The sequence below is a fragment of the Anguilla anguilla genome, chromosome 18 (genome assembly GCF_013347855.1).
Source record: "Anguilla anguilla isolate fAngAng1 chromosome 18, fAngAng1.pri, whole genome shotgun sequence".
Lineage (NCBI taxonomy): Eukaryota > Metazoa > Chordata > Actinopteri > Anguilliformes > Anguillidae > Anguilla > Anguilla anguilla.
In genome coordinates, this window is record NC_049218.1 from 19406413 (window position 1) to 19427745 (window position 21333).

The 21333-nt window shown below is 45.0% G+C and overlaps 1 protein-coding gene across 2 annotated transcripts in view; it reads left to right on the forward strand.

The window, feature by feature from the left end:
* sdccag8 (SHH signaling and ciliogenesis regulator sdccag8) overlaps window positions 1-21333 on the forward strand; it is a 46316-nt gene that overhangs the window by 22048 nt on the left and 2935 nt on the right. Inside the window, exons 14-16 of one of the 2 annotated variants that reach the window (XM_035399741.1) lie at window positions 8027-8154; window positions 10658-10766; window positions 11047-11190. In XM_035399741.1, coding sequence (XP_035255632.1) covers window positions 8027-8154; window positions 10658-10766; window positions 11047-11190 — 381 coding nt within the window. The remainder of the gene's footprint in view (window positions 1-8026; window positions 8155-10657; window positions 10767-11046; window positions 11191-21333) is intronic. The other variant, XM_035399742.1, reaches the window with a different exon arrangement.

Below are 21333 nucleotides of genomic sequence, written 5' to 3' on the forward strand. Positions count from 1 at the left end.
AGTTGGTTCTGCTGCTGACCTTGAGGGTGCTTTCGCTTCTTGAAGAAAAAAGCAGAAGCGGGCGGTAAACAAAGTTCACTTCTGACAGATGGATTGAATGACAGAGAGGTTGCGGGTGCCAGAATAACCCTGGCAGCAGAGGAAATGTTCAGAGCCGTCCAACAGGAGAGGAGGTGTGAACAGGTGCCGGGCTGCTGAAGGAAGAGCGAGCAGATGGAGGGAGCCAGAGCCAGTTTAGTTAAAGGAAAAGGGAGGGAGGGAGGGATGGGGAGGGAGGAGAAATCCTGAAAAGCGATAGGACGGAGAGATAAGTGCGCACGGGATAGAGGGTAAATAATGCACAAAGCAAAGCCACGCCGCAGGGGGGCGAGATTTGGCTTTTTATTTCTCTTTTACAGAGGAGGGTGCACGCTCACAGGAGGCTCCCACTGACTCACACACCGCACCAGCACAGCTTTACCCATGTGGAGCCTGTTCTACTGGCACTGTTCTGCACACACACACACACACACGCACACACACACGCATACATACACACACACTCCACATACATACATATACACGCACACACACACACACACACACGCACACACACACACACGCATACATACACACACACTCCACATACATACATATACACGCACACACAGACACACACACGCACACACACACACACACACACACACACACATACACACACACACACATACATACATACACACACACACACACACATACACACACATACACACACACACACACACACGCATACATACACACACACACACACACACACACACACACACACACGCATACATACACACACACTCCACATACATACATATACACGCACACACATACACACACGCACACACACACACACACACACACACACACACATACATACATACATGCATACAGACACACACATACATATACACACACACACACACATACACACACACACACATACATACATACATACATACAGACACACACATACATATACACACACATAAATACACACACACACACACATACACACATACTTACATACACACACACACACACACACATACATATGCACATAAACACACACACATATACACACACGCATACATACACACACACACACACATACATATGCACATAAACACACACACATATACACAAACATGATTACTTACATGCACATACGCATACATGCATAAATACTTGAGGTGTAAAATGGATACCAGTGAGATTTATACACAGTGTTGGAGACTGTAAAGTGGACTTAACATTACTCTGTGTGCTATGTGTAGTGGTGAATATTTGTGCTTAATCATTTGGGATTTATTTTGGTCTAATTGGGAGCCTTCTAAAGAGCAGTTAACTGGGAAAAACACAAAAGCAGATGATCTGTTTTTCACAAATTAGACTTTGCTTATTTTGAGGAAACATTTCTTTGTTCTCAGTATTTTTTTTTCCAGTTTAGAGCTGTTATTTCAGTTTTTTTTATTTCTCTACAGAAGATGGCAGACAATTTGAAATGTTTGTTCTGGTGATTTAATTTTCTTCTGTTTGCTTTCTCAGGCTGCCTCGTTTCCCTTGTCTCACAGGCAGTATTTAAGAACATATTCATCTTATTTTTTATTTCGTTACTTTAACTTGACTGGGACAATGCACAATTATCAGCATTTCCACAAATGTGCGCATAAAAGTGCAGATTTAGCTGCAGAGTTGGTTTCCACGTCTCTGAGCAGGTAAAAAAATATATATCTTCTCAATGATTTACAGTACTTCTGAAAGCTGAAATGAAAGGTGTTGACTTTCTCCTCTGCAGGCTGTTTACAAGGCTAGTGCTCTGCACACTGATGTCTTTATTCTTCTGCAGCTCCTGTTCACACCGCTGATATGGGAAGTTTTCAGGCTAAAATGTTTCCCTCTCATTTATTCAGATGCGTGCTGCAGTGTTTGCTTTAACTTGCTGGTGTGAAAATCAGAATTTCAGACACCCTTTATTAAAACCCAGTAGGTGATGCTTTAAATTTTATTAAATTGTTGGCCTTTTTAAGCTACAAGCTACAGGCAGCTAACGGCCTACGGCACACCGAGTATAATTTTTCTTCTATACGGCGTTTAAGCATTTTGAAAGTGTTCGTACGGAGCGGCTGAGACTCTCTGGTTAAGGTGTGCGAGGTTGTTTGTGAGTGACAGGCCGTGTGACTGTCGTGGTTAAGGTCTGCGAGGTTGTGTGCGAGTGACAGGCCGTGTGACTGTCGTGGTTAAGGTGTGCGAGGTTGTGTGTGAGTGACAGGCCGTGTGACTGTCGTGGTTAAGGTCTGCGAGGTTGTGTGTGAGTGACAGGCCTGTGTGACTGGCGTGGTTAAGGTCTGCGAGGTTGTGTGTGAGTGACAGGCCGTGTGACTGTCGTGGTTAAGGTGTGCGAGGTTGTGTGTGAGTGACAGGCCGTGTGACTGGCGTGGTTAAGGTCTGCGAGGCTGTGTGCGAGTGACAGGCCGTGTGACTGTCGTGGTTAAGGTCTGCGAGGTTGTGTGTGAGTGACAGGCCGTGTGACTGGCGTGGTTAAGTTCTGCGAGGTTGTGTGTGAGTGACAGGCCGTGTGACTGGCGTGGTTAAGGTCTGCGAGGTTATGTGTGAGTGACAGGCCGTGTGACTGTCGTGGTTAAGGTCTGCGAGGTTGTGTGTGAGTGACAGGCCGTGTGACTGTCGTGGTTAAGGTCTGCGAGGTTGTTTGTGAGTGACAGGCCGTGTGACTGGCGTGGTTAAGGTCTGCGAGGTTGTGTGTGAGTGACAGGCCGTGTGACTGGCGTGGTTAAGGTCTGCGAGGTTGTGTGTGAGTGACAGGCCGTGTGACTGTCGTGGTTAAGGTCTGCGAGGTTGTGTGTGAGTGACAGGCCGTGTGACTGTCGTGGTTAAGGTCTGAGAGGTTGTGTGTGAGTGACAGGCCGTGTGACTGGCGTGGTTAAGGTCTGCGAGGTTGTGTGTGAGTGACAGGCCGTGTGACTGTCGTGGTTAAGGTCTGAGAGGTTGTGTGTGAGTGACAGGCCGTGTGACTGGCGTGGTTAAGGTCTGCGAGGTTGTGTGTGAGTGACAGGCCGTGTGACTGGCGTGGTTAAGGTCTGCGAGGTTGTGTGCGAGTGACAGGCCGTGTGACTGGCGTGGTTAAGGTCTGCGAGGTTGTGTGTGAGTGACAGGCCGTGTGACTGGCGTGGTTAAGGTCTGCGAGGTTGTGTGTGAGTGACAGGCCGTGTGACTGGCGTGGTTAAGGTCTGCGAGGTTGTGTGTGAGTGACAGGCCGTGTGACTGGCGTGGTTAAGTTCTGCGAGGTTGTGTGTGAGTGACAGGCCGTGTGACTGGCGTGGTTAAGGTCTGCGAGGTTGTGTGTGAGTGACAGGCCGTGTGACTGGCGTGGTTAAGTTCTGCGAGGTTGTGTGTGAGTGACAGGCCGTGTGACTGGCGTGGTTAAGGTCTGCGAGGTTGTGTGTGAGTGACAGGCCTGTGTGACTGGCGTGGTTAAGGTCTGCGAGGCTGTGTGTGAGTGACAGGCCGTGTGACTGTCGTGGTTAAGGTCTGCGAGGTTGTGTGTGAGTGACAGGCCGTGTGACTGGCGTGGCTCGCCGTTCGCGAGGCCAGCCGTCCCGCTTCGCTCCGCGCTCGTTTCGGGCAGCGTAGCATTTGGTCATTTTTGGCCGTAGACCATGGTGCACTGCGGGGTACTGCAAACTCTGCGCTTGAGTAGTCCGAGCCGCCCTAAATCAAATAGGCAGCAGATTGAATAGTACCCACTTAGGCAACACTCCACCACTGCTCCAGCGTCCAGCCACCAGCCCCCATTCTGCAAAATACATTACAGGCCCCCTGCCAGACTGTGTGACCCCCCTTAACCTTCATCACACGCTGGCCGGCCGCAGACCAGCCTCTGGCCGCCGAGTCTTCCGACTGGAGGCAGAGACCTGCCCTCTGCACGGGCGAGGTCTGTAGTGTGTCAAAGAAATACCTCTTTTTACCGTCTGCAAATAGTAATACAAACACCCGGAGCATGAGGTGTGTAAACTGTGCTCTTTCATAAGCTCCTCGGTTAGGTACATTTAGTGGTGATGATGTAGAGGAACTCTACTTTAAAACAAAAAGGTCATGTACATCACCATTCGTGCTTTCTGCAATTTTGCTATTATCTTTACGATTTCTAAACCAATCGCATATACATGTGCGCATCAGTCAAGTGCGTCGGCAAGTTAACACTATGTTCCTATCTTTTAAATGTTAGCTTGAAAGCCTATGGTGTCTATAAGGTGATGGCAAAATGCTTTCTGGGAGCAGTATTACAATAACAAAGCAAAATTACCGAGTGTAAATTGTAATGTAAAATGTAAAAACATTTAAGGTGTATGAAAATGAATCAAGCTACATTTTGCTATCATACTAATCGTAAGTAACAATATGTGTATTTAACAAGGTGGGTAAAAAATTTTCCTTTAGTGGGCAAGTATGGATTTGAAATAAGCTCCTCGCTATCTTTGGGTCGATGGATGTTTTTGGCTGCGTGAGTTCCCAGGTGTAGAGCAAGAGTTCCCATGAGGGAGGGTGAGGGGGAGAGAGCCTTCAGCAACACATCTCACCTGAGCACTGTTAACACATCTCACCTGAGCACTGTTAACACATCTCACCTGAGCATGGCTGAACACTTCTCAGTGTAGGAGCGCTTAACTAGATTTTTGGTTTGTTCACTAGCCATGGCGTTCAGAGGGTTTTCTATTGTTTGCAAAAAGTGCTAGTTATATTAGCGTTTCATATTGTGTTTTATGCCTTCTGCACATCACGTTGTGAGTCACTTGTTTTTTTGAGACACTTGACGATTTTGTTTGTTTCTTTGAGATGACAGAACACATCCATGATCTGAACTGGCTTTCTTGCTGCAAATTACTCGACGAGATAAGAATAAAAAAATTTGAAAAAACTTTTAAAAACATTTTTAAATACAAAGTGGTGTGTACGCGCATTAAGAGGACGGTGACTCTCAGGCTGACCGTGTCTCGGTCGGGGGAGGCTCCCTGGGGCCCTCTTCCCCTTCCTGGCTGTCCGTCTGAGGCTCTGGCTGTCCGTCTGGCACTAATTGGTTGGTAAACAGCCGCGGCGGAAGGCTGGGCCCCCCAGGAAGGGCGGCTGCGAGGGGGCTCTGCGAGCCCATGCTGGGCGGCGGTGTGGCGGGTGTTTCAGGCCGCTGTTCAAGCGCAGCGGGGTGGCGGCTCTCTCTCCTGGGCGCCCAGGCGCGCGGAACACCCTGCTTTCACACACCAGACGACGGCGGGTCTGGAGAGACGGTCATTTTGGAACCGCGCTCCAGACTTCCCGCGTGTTAGAAAAAAGTTTGGGGAGTTAATTAGCGGAGTGAGCAACTTCCACCCCACCACCCCCCCCCCCTTCCGAGCGATGTTTCTGGCCGCTGCCTCAGATTGGACTCGGTGTTCCTTTCGGTTTAGAATTTAGACACGAGTACGAAATGAATGCGTCAGCGCAGAGAACACTGAGACACGACCAGTTCCACCATTTTGTGGAAGCTTTTGCAACCAGTGAAGTATGAAGTACGCAGTAATTTGGTTTAGAGGTCAGCTGTTATGATTCATTGTGCCATATGAAAGTGACATGGAATGAGGAGCCACGTTATATGGTGAGTATCAGCATGGCTGTGATGCAAAGCGTGGTGATATTCATGATAAAACTCTGATTCTGCTTCCATATTGCTTTTCTAAAACCGGTCTATCCACATATAGTATGACCTTTTTAAAAAGAGCATATTAACTCAAAATATGATTTTGATGGTTACTAAGCAGCCAGAGGTTGCAAACTCTCATTAAACTTTTGCATGAACCTCTTAAGCTTTCAGTTGCTTTGACGTCGATGGCTATTTTCACTTATTGATAGACCAGGCTCAAGGGGATGGCAAGCCTAATTTTTTAGTTATCAGCTGCTTATATCTTTCTATATTAAGGGTGTTTATAGCATATTAGTGGAAGGCACAGTGATATTAAAATGATGTATACACTGAATATCTACAGTGCTCTCCAAAAGTATGCTAACGGTAGAGGGAAATTTGTTATTTTTGCTATATAGGCTACTGAAGGCTTTTGAAAGTGAGATCTAAATATGAATATGAGACAGAAATACAGACAATCATCTTTTATTCCATGATATTTACGTGTTTTCCCATTTTTCGGAAACAGCTGTTTTTGTGTTGAATCTCCCCATATTCAGCAGTGCAGGCAGGTAACAGATAAACCTGAGTAAACCAAAGAAATAAAGTCTAATATTTGGTTGCATGGTTATTAAACGCAATGACTGCATCATGTCTATGACCCACTGGCATTATGAAATGTTCGGTATTTTCATTGGAAATGCCTATCCTGGCCTTCACTGTGAGCCTGATCCAGAAGCATTCCCAAGCTATGACACTACCTCCTCCATATTTCACAGATGAGGGGGTGGGGGAGGGTGTTGGATCATGGGCTGTTCCTTCCTTTCTCCACACTGCTGGCTTTCCATTACTTTGGTAAAGGTTTATTTTGGTCTCATCTGTCCATAAAACTTTGTTCCAGAACTCTTCTGGCTCGCCTGTATTTTTTTTTTTGGTGAATTCTAATCTGGGCTTTCGATTCTTGCTGCTGATGAGAGGTTTGCATCATGCAGTGTAGCCTCTATGATTCGGCTCTCACTGATGCAGAATCGCTTGTGTAAACTGTGCTGGAGCGCAAGCGCACTGACCAGCCTTTCGTTCGTTTCGTTCAGCTCGTTCTGCTGAAAGTTCAAAAGGAACGACTCATACGAAATGCAAGATTGCACTGAATGTACTGAAAGACTTGATGAACAAAATGTACTGATTGTACTGAATGTACTGACAGACACAGGGAATAAGATGCATGCAAATATTCAGTTGGTATGAAAACTCAGAGTAGCCTACTGAAAGAGGAACGACTCACTGACTCTGTGTAGCCTACTAATGGCTGCTGTGACTAGCTGCAAGACAAGCAGAAACAGGAAATGGTATGTTTGGCAAAAAAGTATTTAGGTTTTTGAAAAATGTCACAGGGATGTTTATAATGACTTCAATGACAATCTTGATTAATAAATTGGCATATGGTCTATTTATATACACACACACACACACACATCTGGCATTCTCCTTAATTATGTAATGCAAACAGGTCGTAGCAATTAAATTTGATGATTGACATTAAACAATTAAATGACGTCAACAACAACTCAAGAGAAATAGAAATATATGTATATAAAATATGGATCAAGTCAGACTTGAGGATATAATAAAGGTAGCCTATGGCAAACATGAAATCACAGTCAAGAAAAGGTGTAATAATAAAGAATAATAATTTAAATAAATAAATAAATAGGAAAATGAATAAAATAAAAATACAAAACCCCTCTGGGACTTCAGTTGGTAACACCGACCCATTTCCAAGCTGAACATAGAATAAATTCTAGCTAATGCAACTAACTAGCCAGCAGATAGTTAAAATGGTGAGCTCCCTAAAATTCTGAGAAAAGCCACAAATTAATGGAGTTTAATTCCCATTAATCTCCGATCCGGATTTCACAAAAGAGGACCTGGCTACTGACACCACACAACACCCTGCCAAGCTTCTTATGTTAGCTTTCAGCCAGACTTATTTAATATGTGCACAAAAACATATTAATTACACAGTTATATTTTTTTCCTCAGCTTGCAACTTTAAAATCTCAACTTGCAACTTTTTTAGCAGACGATTCTTTGCCAAGTTTGAGGGAAAAATTCTCCATGGTGCAAAAATTGGATCTGAAATAAAGTCTGTTTGACTATTAGAAACCGTCCATGACACTTTCTCTCTCCCTCTCCCTCCATCTCTGTCTCCCCCTCTCTCTATCGCTCCCTCTCTCTCCCCACTCCCCCCGCTCCCCCCCCCCTCTCACTCTCTCTCTCACTCTCTCCCCCCTCTCTCCCTCCCCCCCTCTCCCCCCCTCTCTCTCTCAGGCAGGAGAAGGAGGCTACTGAGCGCGCTCGCAGCGAGGACGCGGACGCTCTGACCTTCCAGGCGCAGCAGCGCGAGCAGGAGCTGACGCGGAGGCTGCAGCAGGCCGAGGCGCAGCACGAGCGGAGCGGTGGGTGTCCGCCGGCCGCCGCCGCCGCTGCCAGGGCCCCGCCCACACCTCGCTGCGCCGGGCGACATCAGGAACACCTGTAACCTTTGGCTGGCCGAAGGGAGCAGATGCTCGGCGCTCCGGAGAATGCGCATTACATATTAGTTAGCGTTTAAAAGGGAGAGCGGGCAGCGCTGCCCACTGTCTGCTGATACCGAGCGCTGCTCACACATCTGTCGCACCATCTGGATCTCCCGTTTATTTACCTGCCTTTCGAGAAACTTGAAGCGCGCCGATTTGCCAGAACAAAGCGAGGCAAAACAAAGGGGCTCTTTTTGGCTGAGCCGAGCGGCACACATGTTGTCTAAAGAGAAACGGCATCAGACGCTCAGCAGGAAACAGTGGGCTTATGGAATTAGTCCTTTAATACCGCACACCACTTCCTTCTCTCTGCACATAATGGCCGCTCTCGCAAGCTCATTAGTTTTTTTTCCCCCTCCCTCTAAACAGACCAGGTTTCAGTGGCTGCCTGAGACAGAACTGGGGTTTTTCTTTTCCCCCGTTTGTTTTAACTCCCAGTTTTCGGTCTTTTTATCCTGTTTTTTCTGCGTTCTCTGGCCCGTGCTTGCCCACAGCTTTCAAAGGCCTTCGAGTAATTTCGGATCTTTTGGTAACTTTTTCAGTCCCAGCCCAAATTTAACAAAATGAACACATCACACTGCAACATAATTATTCCTTTATTTATTTCCCCTTCAAGCACCTATCATGGCATTGTTACTATAATGACCAGTTAATTAGTAGTTGATATTGGTTTCAGCTTTGTAAGGTTAGATCCACTATCGAGTAGAAGCACGTCTCCTGCCACTGTCATTGGTGATGCCGCGTCTGAAATCCTCTCTGTCTCATCAATACATGGCCAAACTTTGAGTGTCAATTCCCCCCCCCCACCCCCCCATATCAAGTCTAGAGTTCCAGCTCAATTTCTGACTTTCACCAAGTCATTCATCCCCTCTCTTAGCATAGCTAAATGCAGAATCACATTTTGGGATTTTTACACTAAATTAATGTTAAATAAAAATGCCACTTTGGTCAGTGAAATTGTTCCTATCCATCTGCGGTTCACGGCGCTATTGATGCGATCGAACGTCAGGCTGGAGCATTGCAGTGTGGGACTGAGCTGTGTGCGGTTTGTCTGCTCCTCAGCGGCGGATTATGGTGTAGCGGTGGCAGGCGCGTGGCTCCGAACTCTTCCCTTCTCCCTGCTTTACGTGCAGTCCCTGCGTGTTCCAGGTCAGGCGTGGCGCATCGAGGAGCTTCCGCATCTAAGAGCTCAACACGAACCCCACTGCCTTTTCCTTCAAAGACAGCAGTACGCCGAGAGCTTCGCTTACAATCTGAAGAGCACTTTAAAATGAGCCAAAATAAAAAGAGCTTCATGCTCTGTATTAGTGCGGCACGGTTACCAGGTGCAGCCGTGCAGCGTTTTAAACTCTTGTGTTGTACAGAGGACATATGTTTCACAACCACTGTGCAGTGTTTCAAAGGACAGCGAAGGCTTAAAACCGCGTCAGCTTTGAAATGGCGACAGTCGTTCCATGAGAATAAAGAATCAGTGCTTTGTTAGGGTTTTGAAAAGGAAATGAGTTCCCAGTATGTGCCAAGAAGCAGGAGTCCTTAACAAGATAGTGGCTGATGAACTTGCGAATTCAGTTTTTTCAACACAAAACAGGTTTCTGCAAACAAAAGGTCGTGGAATTAATTACTTCCATGTAGTAGAAATGCTTATTCAAAAACCAGAAATGCGGTGCACATATTATATATAAGAAGCATTCATGCAAAAGGTATATGGTATATGTATATTTTAATATATGTTAAATAATATATATTAAATTATATAATATATACAGTGCAATTTTAGAGTAAGTATTTGTACAGTAACACAATTTTTGTTTTGGCTCTGTACTCTGTCACATTGGATTTGGAAATGAATTTTGGAATGAAAATGAATATGAGGTTAAGTTGCAGACTGCCAGTTTTAATTTGAGCTTTAATATGCAGTGAGCTTCATAATGTTTGGGACAAAGACATATTTTTTGCTTGAGTTGGCTCTATACTCCACAATTTTAGATTTGTAATCAAGCAATTTAGCAAAAACAGTTGAAGTGCACCTTCTCAGCTTTTTTATTTAATGTTCTGACTAATCAGAAACACATATGAAGCCATTTGTCCCAAACATTATGGTGCCCTGAAATTGGGGGTTGCTGTTTATTTTTTTAAATGCTGTAATTTCTACATGGTGAAACCACAGAAAAATATCCTTAAATAAAAGCTGAAATGTGGATTGTCTGATCACAAATGTAAAATTGTTGAGTACAAGTCAAATCAAGAAAACATTTTGGAGGGCACTGTATATATAGTACCCTCCAAAATGTTTTCTTGATATATATATGCATATATAGTATGGCGGGGTAATCGCCTGTAGCATGAGTGCTTGCTAAGTCTTCTATTTCCTGTACCCTCACAGTGAGTGATATGGACGCTCTTCTCAGCTCCCAGAATTCCCTGATCATCAAGCTGAAGGAGGAATGCTGCAGTCTAGGGGTGCAGCTGGAGGAGCTGACAGAGAGCAGCAGGTAAGTACCCTCTTTTACTCTGGAATCTTCCACAGCACCACGTCGTCAGAGCATGCTGGGAGGGCTGCAGGCCCCTGATTCATCCATCCTGCACTTTATGCAAACTGCTAATTTACACTCTTTATGATACTTTATGGTAACTGCTACTTTACATGCTCTTTATGGTACTGTATTTCCTTGGGGAGGTAACACTGTGTGTGTGTGTGTGTTTGTGTGTATGTGCATGCGTGTGTTTGTGTGTTTGTATGTGTATGTTTGTGTGTGTGTGTGGGGGGGGGGGGGGGGGGAGCAGGGCTGAGCTGGAGAAGTTGTCCCTGGAGAAGCTGCAGTTGCAGGAGAGCGTGAGGAAGCTGCGTGGGCGGTGTGAGGAGATGGAGGAGCAGTGTGTGCAGCACGGCACCCTGCACCAGCGCATGAAACACAGGTACACCCTAACCCTGCACCAGCGCATGAAACACAGGTACACCCTAACCCTGCACCAGCGCATGAAACACAGGTACACCCTAACCCTGCACCAGCGCATGAAACACAGGTACACCCTAACCCTGCACCAGCGCATGAAACACAGGTACACCCTAACCCTGCACCAGCGCATGAAACACAGGTACACCCTAACCCTGCACCAGCGCATGAAACACAGGTACACCCTAACCCTGCACCAGTGCATGAAACACAGGTACACTCTAACCCTGCACCAGTGCATGAAACACAGGTACACCCTAACCCTGGACCAGTGCATGAAACACAGGTACACCGTAACCCTGCACCAGTGCATGAAACACAGGTACACCCTAACCCTGCACCAGCGCATGAAACACAGGTACACCCTAACCCTGCAGGTACTCACACACACGCACATTCACATCCAAAAACAATACATGTACACAGTGCAGAAGCATCTTAGTTCCTCTAAAAGTAGAGAGCTGTTTTTCTGGTCCTTGTGATCGATGTGAAGATTAAAAGTGTGAGGGCTGGCTCATGCTGAAGCTTCTCTCTTTCTAAGGTCAAAACCCAAGAGCCCAGAGCAGCAGAAGCATGTTAAGTCTGTGTCTTAGGTTAATTCTCTGCACATTATCAATGCATGAAGGAACCTTCCGGACCGTGTCAGGGAAGGTTTGGCCGCTTTGGGCAGCAGCCTGCAGTGTGGAGAGGGGGGAGCCTGGCAGGCAGGCTTGCGGGCCACGTAGGCGGGAAGTGCGTGGGCACTGCCACAGCACCCCCACTGTGCCTACCACAAAACTACGCACAACCTGCTGCTACCATAAAACTACACACAACCTGCTGCAGCCACAACACTACACACAACCTGCTGCAGCCACAACACTACACACAACCTGCTGCTACCATAAAACTACACACAACCTGCTGCTACCACAAAACTACACACAACCTGCTGCTACCATAAAACTACACACAACCTGCTGCAGCCACAACACTACACACAACCTGCTGCATCCACAACACTACACACAACCTGCTGCTACCATAAAACTACACACAACCTGCTGCAGCCACAACACTACACACAACCTGCTGCAGCCACAACACTACACACAACCTGCTGCTACCATAAAACTACACACAACCTGCTGCTACCACAAAACTACACACAACCTGCTGCTACCATAAAACTACACACAACCTGCTGCAGCCACAACACTTCACACAACCTGCTGCAGCCACAACACTACACAGTCTGCTCCCACCACAACACTGCAGACAGCCCCACACAGAAATACAGCAGGATTGTGTGTAAGCAGGGGAAGTGTGATCTTATGTGCACTCAAACGCAGCTGTGAGGTGAACTCTTGAGTTCCAGCTGACAGAGGCTGCGTTCCTCACACCCGCCCATGTCCTTAGAGACGTGAGAATGGCGAACAAACCTTCAGTTCAGCTCAGAGGGATAGCGAACTTTTCGGTGGCTGTGGAGCACGGCTGCTGACGGTAGTGTGAAAGCTCTGCCGTGCTCGTAAAGTGTTTTCTTTAGGGAAAAGGCTAAAGTGAATCAAAGTGAAATTCGCTGGTTCTTCAGAGAGAAACAAACTAACTGTTTCACAATGTAGTTTCCACTAATGCAACAGCAGAAGAAAATGAACCAGTTGAGTTGAGTGAAAGTCAGCTTTATATTGTTTGGAAATTTGGGTGGCTGACTTCTGATCATGATGGCAGGAGAAGCTCTGCTTACATTGCGCTTGTGCATTGCGATATCGCTTTTTTCCCCCCAAAAAAATTGGTGCAGTCACTCCGCCGGTTTTAAAAAAATGACATAGATCATTCGCATAATAATCATCAGCTGTTGAAATATTGAATTATTCATTGTATTTTAAATCGCCGGCAATGCACGAATTGTTGTTACATTGCTGTCCATGTACTGTAGAACTGCCATCTGGATTTTTGTTTGCTCGTGTCAAATATAAAAGTATGTTTTCTATTTAATATGCTATGAGAGAGAGAGAGAGATGGTGACAGAGAGAGGGAGGGAGAGAGAGAGAGAGAGGGAGAGAAAGAGAGAGAGAGAGAGATGGTGACAGAGAGAGGGAGAGAGAGAGAGAGAGAGAGAGAGTGGTAGAGAGATGGCGACAGAGAGGAGGAATGGCATGACAGCTCATCCTGTGCTTATATGGTCCCCCTCAAGCCTTTGCACAGCTGATAGGGCTACAGGGGACCCACCTGCTCCAGCTCCACTAAACCCTGGCAGAGAAGGCACTGTGCAGGCAGGCAGACGGAGACCCACTTCACCTTTACGCTCAGACTGCACACACGCCTGTCTTTAACCGCACACACTAAATCACCACTGCACATATTTATTCACATCCTTATAATGTCATCACTTATTCATTTACACAGCACAATGCTTACTATTTTTACAGAAAGCCGTATCCAAACATCTGAATATTTACTAGAGCCGTTAGTCTGGCTGTGAATGTTTTTTGTGGCTTCAAATGTGAATTTTTAATTTCGCTTCTCTACTTTCATATTTTTGTCAACCAAAGCTTGGAATGCAAGCCTCACAGGCCAAAAAAAAGGAATAAATAACAAATGAATAACAAAACAAAAAAAAAAAAGCTGGGTTAAAAATCCATTTATGAAGAATGCTTACAAATTAGAATTTAGCTCAACATCACGATGAGAAATACATGAGTTTGGGACCAGGGCCGGATCTGGGGGAGCCCCCCCCCCCCCCCCCCCACATTTTTCCTCTGCCCTCCCAAACTAAATTCTGAAATGCCTTCTGTTCTATATATCGTTCAGTAAACAAACTCGTCTCAATCGATGCTTTCTTTTCAAAACGGTCTGTGATCATGTCAAACTTAACCTATGTGCCCATTCAACAGAACACATATTGTTTAAACTATTCAATGAAATAATCTGTGGTAATTTCTTTGGTACTAGAGTTATTTTTTGATATGCAAAGATTGTTGAAAAATACGTCTGTGTATGCTGCTGTCCAATGTCAAGCGTCTATTAGTCATAACTGTTTGCTAGTTTTGGCGGTCAACTTGTAAGGTCAGCTAGCTGAGGAAGAGAGCAAAGAGGAGTCCTAGCTACAACTAAGCGTATCAAAATGCCTCAGAAGAGAAATGAGAAAACAGCCCAGGATGGAAACGTAGACAAGTTGCCAGAGTTGGACTGTTTGGGAGTGTCTTTGTTTACGATTAATCCATAAGGAGTCAGAACAGGGAAATGTGCATGACTCACACAGACTGTCAATCAAAGACTTTGTCTTTTGAGTTTGTCAGAGGTTTCAGTAGAAACGCAATATCCAGTGAGACGGTACATCAGACCAACAGAAAAACCTTTTCATTTGTCTGAAATAAAAAAAATATGTTAATCATAATTTATTGCTGAATTCAATCATTTATAGCATGTGTTTTTAATTACTAACAATTTACTAAAGTACATTTTTAGTGACAGTTACTAACAAAGAATGAGTGTTGGGTCAACATGAAAAAAAGGAATGTCACTTTAAACATCAAACCAAGGGCATTATTTTACGGGACATGTGAAAGAAGGGAAAACAGCCGCTGTATAGAAAGTATAAAAGCTTGAGATTCCATACATTGAGTAGTAATAATAATAGCACTGATCGCGAGGTGTGGGGGAGTTTGACTGGGAGAGGAGAGCCCCAGCGAGCGAGCGTGGCGAAGGCGTTTGTGTTAATAAGCCAGCGCAAACGGCTTCTGAACGCATGCGAATAGCCACTGAGCCGCCTCTCCGATATTCCTGAGCGCGCGCAATCTGTGCTGCGAAGAGCGGTAGCAGCAAGACGCGCATGAAACATTTGGAAAATCAGCTTGATTTATTTTCGTATCGCGGCGAGATTGCCAGGCAACATAGGGGTTTGAGTGCACGACGGCTCCAGCGCTCTTTATTTATTTATTTATTATTTATTTCAGTACCGTTTTTTTTTTTTTTTTTGGGTCAGTGATTCGGGGTGGGTGGATGGGTGATAGAAAGAAGGCCAGGATTATGAAAACAAAATTCAGGGGACCCACAACCATGCAGTCGGAAAAATATTTGTAACAAGTCGTAACACTATTTGTAAATTCTAAAATCTGGTATACATCAAAATATGCCCAAATATCCCCTATTTGTTTTACATTGATATGTTAAGCACTTCTGAGATCTATCATTTATAATTATGAGGTCTAATAAAGTCACTCCTCCTTCATTTTTGTTTGTTTTAGGTATATTTCTGCGTCATTATCATGTTGTGGCATATCTAGTTGAATTCGTTTCTATGTTAAAAATAACTTCATCTGTCAACATTTGATTGAATTCTATTCTGTAGGGACCCTGGTGATGTGTATTAATACAGAATATTTACTGACTGTAACAGGGCTGATAGGATGGAGTATTTAATGTGATGAGAGTAGAGAGTTTGGTGGGAGGGCTCAAATGCAGGGTGTAAAATTGGATGAGCACTCCTGTTCCCTGGGCTGGACATGGGAACAGGCTCAGCCCCTTCAGGGATTTGACCCCTGAGCTCTGGAACACTTTCTCACAGCACCCGTGGGACTGACCCAATACCTCTGCTTTTAAATCCCAACTCAAAACGCACCTTTTCACTCAAGACCACTTCCACCGCTAACCCTGCTAGTTCACTGCTTCTGTAAATAATATTCGTGCTCCCTGATTAATTTTTTCTGTTTGCCTTATCTATTTTTGTTGTTCTCTTGTTAAAATATATTTTTGCCCATGATGACATTTTCTTCATAATATGGCCTTGGGTTTGAGAAAGGCACAGATAATAGTTATTTTTCTGAACCATTTTCTTTGTACTTTGTATATATATATATATATATATAGTATTTCCTGTAGTTATTTTAATGTATAATTGAGACTTTGTTTCCAGTGCATGTTTTTAAAGCACTGATTACTATGCAGAAGTATTGAGCTGCTTCTGCTTCTCAGCCCTGTGCTCTTTTACTCACTGCTTTGGCGTCTCTGTCTGTGTCACAATGACACATCACCCCCAGCATGCCAGCATGTCATTTAAACCATTATACAAGCACCCTTTCACACGGCACACGCAGCACACACACACACGCATGGCACGCACGCGTGCGCACACACACGTGCACACTCAGATGACACACCCACGTGTGCACATACTCAACACACACACACACACACATGCATGCACAGATGACACACCCACATAAGTGCGCACATACTCAACACACAGACACACAACACACACACGTGTACACTCAGATGACACACCCACATATGTGCACACACACACACACACACACACACACACACTTGCATGGGGCCCCTTTAAGATGAGCAGTAATGTATACGCAGATGTGCTGCTAAATCTACAGGCTTCTGCCAACCATATGGCAGCTGAAAGAAAGATGGTCAGAGCTTCTGGAAGGGGAGAGAGGGGGAATAGGCGGCCATGTGGGCTTCTGGAAGGGGAGAGAGGGGGAATAGGCGGCCATGTGGGCTCTGAGTGCACACAGTTGTTTTCGCTGAGCGGAAAAGGCTCGGGGAGACGGTGAATGGGAACAAATGGCCATGCGGCTTCAGAAACAGCCTCACTGCTGCTGGAGACGAGGCTGGCCACTGAATCTTTACACACTCCCTGTACACACACACACACACACTCCCTACCTTATAGATACACACACACTCCCTACTCTGTACACTACACACACACTCCCTACACTATATGCACACATACACACTCCCCCACTCTATACACTATACACACACACACTCCCCCACTCTCTACACTCACAATTTCCTTCTCTATACATTATACACACACTCACCCTCTCTATACACTATACATACACACACACCCTCTACACATTATATATATGCACATACACCCACTGTACACACTACACATACACACACTTTATACACTGTACATACAAATACAAACCCACTCTGCACACTGTACCTTCACATTCACAAACGTGTGTGCACCTGTGTGTACGTGTCATTTTGCACTTCTCCACTGATCATAATGATGCACAGTCTTGGCTAATGAATGAATGAACATTGTAACTGTGTGCATTCGCGGTCTGGGCTGAGTGATGTGCGGGCTGTTTGTCAGTCCCAGGCAGTTTGCTGACGGTGCCTAGGGGGCAGTGCTGCACACTCTGTGCGCAGCCCGCTCACAGTTCATTATCAAAGCGGCTTCAGCTCTAAAGCTGCGCCCTCACCAGTCGCTACGCTCCCGCCAGTCTGTGGCAGGAAGGTGCCATCGGCATCGCCTGACTGGTTACATTTATGTTTTAGTTTTCTTTTTGAAGTATAATATGGAAATATTTATTTAAATGTGGAAACTGTTCTGATTGCTACCGTGGTACATGACCCCTTTCTAGGATGGCTTAAGTGAGGTTACAGAGATAATTTGTACACGTGTTTGTGTGTGTGTGCACACATGTGCGTGTGCAAGTGTGTTTTGTTTAAATTATTATTTCACTTATTTAATGAAACAAATTATCGAACACCCATATCACCCATGTGAAAAAGTAATTTCCCTGTTAGTTACTAAACCGATTAACCAAATTTAATTTAGAATTAGATCCAGCTCATTGAACACAGCCAGGCTTGATTGCAGCCAGCCCAATTAAATTGAAGCCCCATTCATATTTTACTTAGTCACCACAAGGTTTCTACAAGTAGACTAAGCCATTAACAAAGGAAATTCCAGAAGAGATGAGGAAAAAAAGTTGTTGAATTGGCTTTTCTACGGCTCTGGGACTCCACTGAACCACAATGAGAGCCATTATCTCCAAATGAAGAACACTTGGAACAGTGGTGAATCTTCACAGGAGTGGCTGGCCTGACAAAATTTCTCCAAGGCCACAGCAAGAACTCATCCAGGAAGTCACAAAAGATTCCAGAAGAACATCCCAGAAGAACTGCAGACCTCTCTAGCCTCAGCTAAGGCCAGTGTTCATGACTCCACTACAAGATAGGGACTGGGCAAAAATGAGATTCATGGGAGAGTAGCAAAGTGGAAATCACAGCTAACCAAGAGAAATATCAATGCTGGACTCACTAAGCTTTTCTGGATAATTGTTCTATGGACAGATGACTCAAAAGTGGAACTCTTTGGACAACACAGGTCCAATTATGTCTGGCATAAAGCAAATACAGCATTTCACAGTAAGAACATTATACCAACGGTCAGACGTGGTGGTAGTGTGAATGGTGTGGGGATACTTTGCTGCCTCAGGACCTGGAGGACTTGCCATTATTGAAGCAACCATGAATTCTGCTCAGTACCAGAAAATTCTTCAGGAGAATATCTGGTCATCTGCCTGTGAGCTGAAGCGTATTTGGGTTATGCAGCAAGACAATGATCCACACAACACAAAAGCAAGTCCCATTTGAATGGCTGATGAACCTATCAGTTTGTCTAAATTAAAGCAGTTCTGCATAGAAGAGTGGGCTAAAATCCTCCACAGCGATGTGAAAGACTGGATATCTAATTATAGGCAGTGTTTGGTCGCAGTTATTGCTGCTAAAGGTGCTGTAACCAGTTATTAAGTTTAAGGGGGAAATTACGTTTTTACATGGGTGATATGGATGTTTGATAACTATTTTCATTAAATTAATTAAATAATAATAATAAATGTTTTATGCCTACTCAGGTTCCCTTTGTCCAATATTACATTTTGTCTAAAGATTTGAAACCATTCCATGTGACAAATATGTAATAGTAGAGGAAATGAGGAAGGGGGCAAACACTTTTCCACGGCCCTGTATATGGTGTGTGAGCGTGGGATCTATGGCTGTGTCATTTTGCATCTCAGTGACTCCAGGAGCCGGCAGGCGGGGTCCTGTCACCCCAGCGGCAGAGGTGGTCAGCCCACTGCCTGTGCCAATGCTCTGTACGCTAAGCTGTATTAAAAAGCTAATTAAGCTGTGTGCCGGTGAATGCTCTCGCGGCTGGGTCAGGCTCACATTTAATCAGACCCCTACTGTGAGTGAGCTTGCCTCCTTCCTGTTATGCTCCTTCCCAACCCCAGGCCCCACACCTCTCTCCCTTTCGCTCGCTCTCAGACCCTCCTGCCCTCCACGCACATCGAAGGTGGACCCCGAAACCTACATTAGTTTCAGAGCGCTAGTGGAGTGTTTCAGAGCGTGTGTTGAGTATGTTTCAGGGCATTAGCAGAGTGTTAAAGACCACTTTCTGAGTGTGCTTCAGCAATTTAGTGGTGTTTTGGTGCGTTCTAGTGTTTCAGAGCATTTTCTAAGTGTTTCAGAGCGTTATTTGAGTGTGTTTCAGAGCATTAGCTGAGTGTGTTTCAGAGCGTTATCTGAGAGTGTTTCAGAGCGCTAGCAGACCCGTGTCCTCGTTCCCCTGCTCTCCTGCGCAGCGCGGCATGGGGGCGGGGGCGGGGGCAGGCTCATCCTCAGCAGCTTAGTGCCAGGCTCCGGAGGCGAGGCGAGAGGGAGGCAGCCGCTCCAGCCCAGGACAAGCTGGCCACTGCAGCCGGGGAGGAACACGCTCTCCAGCTCCGGCGGGGCGGGGAGGGGGGCACAGACGGCACTGCCCCAGCCAGCAGGAGAGGGGCATCTGTCTCCACCCCTCAGCAACAGCTAGGGGCCTCCCCATGCCCCCCTCACCCTGCCCCTGAGGTGCTCGTACAGTACCCAACCTCCCTGGAGGAGCCCCACAGCACTGTCCGCTCCGCCCCCTTTCTGTGTTTCGACCAATCATCCGCTGCCCATAATCATGCCCTGTGCTGCTCCCAGTAGTTGGATACATTCTCATTATTACACTGAATAATTTACCAGTGCTCATGTTGAATATCTACAGTGTATTATACTCTTTTTTTGTGCCTTTGTGTGGTTAGTTTGAGGAAATGTCTCTGTGACCCTCCTGACTCCTGCTCTGAATTGGCTTAAATAGGGCCTGTTTTTGCTTGGCTTTATAACCAGGCAAGATCTGAACTTTGAAGACAAGCAGACTGTATATACTTTTTTAAAGGTTATCAGTTTCTTGATCTTTCTATATCACCAGAGACTAACTTTGGTTGTATACAGCAGACATGACTAATTGGGTTTGCTTCCCACACATGTACAGAAATGTGATTCATACTCGGCCAAATTCGGCAAGATATTGTTTATTCTGGGATGGCTTCTTTAATCCAATATGTATCCTTGAATATTTTTCAGACAGTGTTTGTTTATCTGTTCAGTGGGGTTATGTTGAATGGAGAGGAGGTTACTTGGATTACATTTTTTGGACACAAAGCTCCTGAATCCGTCCAGATTCTTAACTTGACAGATTCTTAAAGATGACATGTTGAATTTGCTCGCCAGTCTGTGCTAGCCAATGCCTCCTACATGATTTCATGTATTTAAAAATCCAGGCAGTGTGGCTGTTGTTCCGTTTCAGGATGTGTATAGGATGTGGACATTTTCTCATGTCCAAATCTGAAGCTGTGATTTATATGAATAGTATTTGTAGATCGTGTGTTTGCATTTAAATGATCAAAGTGGACGTGTGGGTTCCTGCAGATTTATTTATGGGCATTCATGTTTAAACCCTGGAGTCTGTATAGCCTGTTTCGTTCTCACCCACAAGCCTCTCCTTAGAAGTATGTGAACAGATCAATACTAATAATTATAATTACAAATAACTGTTATATATCATACAAATATTTAGCGGTACAGTAATGCTACATCATTAGCTGTCCATTTGGTTTCAAGCACCATATTTTATGGCACTGTTTAAACTCCACAGACTAACACAATACTAAAATTAATCAAAATCGCATCACAGGAAAATGGTTTTGGTTTAATTTTACCGTATTCTTAGTCCTGAATTATCAAGATCATTAGCATAAGATCATCTTTGACTCCTTTGACAAATTTTGCGCAGTGTAACACTAACATTTAACTAAATTAATTGGATGTAATTAACGTGCCGGTGGTTAAATATTGAATATATTATAATATCAACAGTTTATGCTTGCGTGATCTCATATCCTGCCGTGTATGTGCATGTCTTGGTATGATAAATAAAGCACCTAGTAACTTTTAATATTTAAGCGTTCTGTGCATATCATTTTTGATACTGTAATAA